At 36.4% G+C, this 3,900-nt stretch overlaps 1 protein-coding gene across 2 annotated transcripts; it reads left to right on the plus strand.

Annotated features, from left to right (window-relative positions):
* The first annotated feature begins 1,223 nt into the window (after positions 1-1,223).
* On the plus strand, positions 1,224-3,752 carry LOC130716958 (uncharacterized). Of its 2 annotated transcripts, none has more exons than XM_057567027.1 (3): positions 1,224-1,374; positions 1,496-1,577; positions 2,470-3,752. In XM_057567027.1, the coding sequence occupies exon 3, from the start codon at positions 2,529-2,531 to the stop codon at positions 3,531-3,533; it is 1,005 nt and encodes a 334-aa protein (XP_057423010.1). In that variant the 5' UTR covers positions 1,224-1,374; positions 1,496-1,577; positions 2,470-2,528; the 3' UTR covers positions 3,534-3,752. The 2 variants fall into 2 exon arrangements, with proteins under 2 accessions (XP_057423010.1, XP_057423011.1); XM_057567028.1 differs by having other exon boundaries at positions 2,504-3,752.
* The last annotated feature ends 148 nt before the right edge of the window (positions 3,753-3,900 follow it).

Consider the following 3,900-nt stretch of genomic DNA (forward strand, 5'->3'; position numbering starts at 1 on the left):
TTGCTCATCATTTTTCTCACATGTGATTGTATCCTTGCGGGTTCTAGTCTCTATTTGCCTTTGAACATAGTTTGATTCACGCTTTTAAAACACCTACACCTAGTAAGAATTGAATAGAAAGTAAAAAAAGAGAAGATAAAAATGAGCAATGCGACATAGAATAAGAGAGAAATAAGAAGATTAAAAAGAAGTGAAGATGTGATGAAGGAGAATGTTATGTGAATAAATGAGAATTCATTGCCTTTTTTTGTCCTTTCAGTGCGTATTACAGTAGCGGTCTCAAATTGTCACTAAATTATGTGTAGCAAGTGCATGTCAACTATTATTGAGTTGTTAATGAATTACGACTATATTTTTAACCTAAGAGTTACCCCCTCAATATAATAGAAAATTTTACAGATGATACACTGTCCATGATAAGACAGACAAAGGCTCAGGAGACGATCCATTTGCTTAAGCACATTTTATAAAAATGGTTATTCAACTCTGTTGTCACATACACTTTGGATATATCCAATTTTAATTTCATTATGTTAAAGATAATGAGAGCATGGTCAGTCAATGTCCGGCAACAACAACTTCAGCCTATTAGTTGATGTCTTCATAATAACTTTAAACATATAAACACGCTAATACTAGAAATTCATTCTCATGCTCAAGTTTTTTAACTTTTAGCACCAAAACTAAAAGAATTTCGCTAATAATACTTAGGGAAAGTCTTCCATGCAATATGCAAATAGAATTGGGCGACATTGTCCCCCATGATATGTTCAACCTTTTCATAGAATAATAAAGCATCCAACTCCGAAGCATTTGTCGAATGCATCTGAAAAAGGGTCGGGCCTCCTCGATCTCTTGCTTGGTGAACATCTCAAACAACATCTCCAAGTGCTCCACAAACACTCTGCTCGTCATCAATAAAGTAACCATATCAATATCAATTAAACTTAAGTGAGAGAAGAGTCCCTCATAATAGCCCATGAGCACTCTAGAAATATCATCATCCTCCCCTAAAACTCTACCATTATCATCCACAATTCCTCTATAAGGTTATGTTGTCAATGTTGGGAAGCCTTGGCCTTGCTAATATTGTATCATTGACTAACATATTTGGTATAGTTGAAATTAAAAAAAAAAAAAAATTTGTGGCGTGAACCGTGTTGGCTCGGTGACCAAGCAACCAACCGGGTAGAAAGAATGAATGAAGCCCGGTTCAAGAAAACGCGTATTATTATAAATATCGATGATATGTGCCCCTTTATTCTTCTCTATTCACCAGATCAGACGCTTCTGGAAGAAACGAAGGAACAAGCAGCAATCTCCAACCCTAACCCTAACTCTCTCACCCTTTCATTCTTCTGCTGATTCCTTCAGGTACTTACTTCCCTCTTCAATTCCACGTTTTCTTGTGTTGTTCGATCTTCTTGCGAATTGTTTCTTTCGCAATTGTTGATGGCAGTTCTATAACAGCAATCGGCGATTTGATTTGATGCAGATTTGTTCTATAACTGTTGATTATTGCTGGATTTGGGGTTGATTGCTGCTGTTAACGTGTCTTGCCATCTTTCACAGATAAGGTAAGAAAGGAAGGAGAACTTGTAATTGGAATCTATCTTTCTTTGAATTATCGTTCCCATTTGTCTGTGATTGGTATTCGGATGAAAAATTCACATGATTTATTTGCTACTGTGTAACACTAGTTTTTAGCATAGGATAGTAAGACAGATTTTAGAAGAATTCATAGAATTTTATTTTATAAGGAAAAGCATAGTCTGAGATCAATTTTGATTTGGCTATTGATGCTACTACTTGTCATGCATTTATAAATATTGATACAAAATTTGAGCTCATTTAGGTTTTATGATTTTCTTGCATCTGGAAGTGGAAGTTTTCTATATTAGAATGGCGGGTCTTTATCGTTGTATTTCACTTATTATGTTAGACATTAGTAGCATTATTGGGCCAGCTTGTGCTAATTTTAAGTATTACACTAGTAGTTGGTCTATATTAGTTGTATAAAAGTAGGAATGTCATCATCTGTATCTACTTTATGCTAATGTCATGCCATACTTTTTAAATTATTCGTACTTTAGCCTTTTTAATTTCAGCTGTATGTCAATACCATCTTCACTATAGTAGATAAGTAGTGTTGTATAGTGACAGTTGATTATGGATGGCCATATGCTTGAAGTTTTTTTGATTATTTAGCTGAACAGAGTGAAAGTTATTTACTCCACATGCTATTTTTCTGTGATCTTGTGCTGCTATTATTATTGTTGTTGTTGTTGTTATTATGATTGTTGTTATAATTATGATTTCTGTTGTATCTTTATTGAAAAGAATGTGTTATAGTATAGATAACAAGTTCAAAATATTGTAGTTTTGGTTGTGTTCATTTTCCCTTTGATTTATTTAATATAATGATTTGATTTGATTGTAGAACTAACTTTGATTTTTCTCTTCTGTGAGATGCACTTCCGGTCATCATTTTACCATAATGCAGTTTTTGAGTTGGTTATTGAACATAAATGGACACCAAGCGGTTCATCCAGCTTGTTGAGGAAAAGAAGAAGAAAATCATGGAGAGAAAGGAAGCTCCTTTGAAGTGGGAGCAGAAGCTGGAAGCTGCTGCTAAGGCAAAGGCTGATGCTGAAGCTAGAGAGAGGAAGTTGAAGGCTGCAAAGCATAAAAAAAGAGCAGACTCTGATAGTGAAAGCGATTATGACAGTGATGATGAGAGTAAAAGGACTAGCAGAAGATCTCATAGGAAGCACAAGAAGCGTTCTCACTATGACTCTGACCATGAGAAGAGAAAAGAAAAACTTTCCAAGCGGAAAACAAAGAAATGGTCTTCAGAGTCTAGTGATTTTAGTGGCGATGAATCTGAGAGCAGATCTGAGGAGGAGAGGAGAAGAAAGAGGAAGCAAAAGAAGAAGCTAAGAGATCAAGTATCAAGATCAGATTCCAGCGATTCTGATTCTTCTGCTGATGAAGTAAGCAAGAGGAAAAGGCAGCACAAACGACACCGTGTGACAAAATCTAGTGGGTCAGACTTCTCTAGTGATGAAGAAAATAGTCCAGTTCGGAAGAGAAGTCATGGAAAGCATCACAAACGCCACCGACACTCGGAGTCTAGTGAATCTGACTTGTCAAGTGATGATATTCACCATAAGAAAAGCCACAGAAAGCACCATAAACATCATAGCCGATCACGTAATGCTGAGTTGAGGTCATCTGATTCGGATTATCACAGTCATGGTCGAAGGAGCAGATCGTTAGGGAAGTCCTCAGATGAAAATTCCCAAGAAGAAAGCAAAAGACATAAGAAGTCTGGCCATCATCACGATCATTGTCACCACCATCATCATTGCAACAAACATCGACACCACTTGGATGAGGAGAGAGATCACTCACCCCAGCTCTCGCTCAAATCCAATGGGAAGCATTTGGAGCAGTTAGCCACAACTGTATCTGACAATAAAGATGGTGGTTTTCATGAAAGTCGAGCTATGCCTGATAACATTGATGGTTAAATTGTTCGATTTTTAGAATATGTTCTGTTGAGACTGGTTGTTCATTGAAACTGCTACCCGTTATCCAGTTTGAAGTTAGTGGGACAATTTTATTCATAATGTCTGATGCAATATCGTCAGCAATAGTATTATGGTTACCTCGCTTGGATTATTGTTGGATATTGGCACTAATTTGATCCTCATTCAGCTATAACATTTGAATGTTATAATTCTTGTTTAGAGGGTTCGTGTTGGATTCTGTTCTCTTTTCTTTGCATTGGTCTGTGCTAGTACAGGCAGTAGTTTAAATGCGGTGCAATTAGTATTACTCATCTGCTGGTTGAGTCTGATTCTTTGTTAGTGTATACAAAAGGACGTGTACTCATCT

This window comes from Lotus japonicus, chromosome 5, assembly GCF_012489685.1.
Source record: "Lotus japonicus ecotype B-129 chromosome 5, LjGifu_v1.2".
Taxonomy (NCBI): Eukaryota; Viridiplantae; Streptophyta; class Magnoliopsida; order Fabales; family Fabaceae; genus Lotus; species Lotus japonicus.

Excerpts from the sequence above, each read along its gene's own strand:
- LOC130716958 (XM_057567027.1), top strand. The coding sequence starts at position 2,529 with ATGGACACCAAGCGGTTCATCCAGCTTGTTGAGGAAAAGAAGAAGAAA.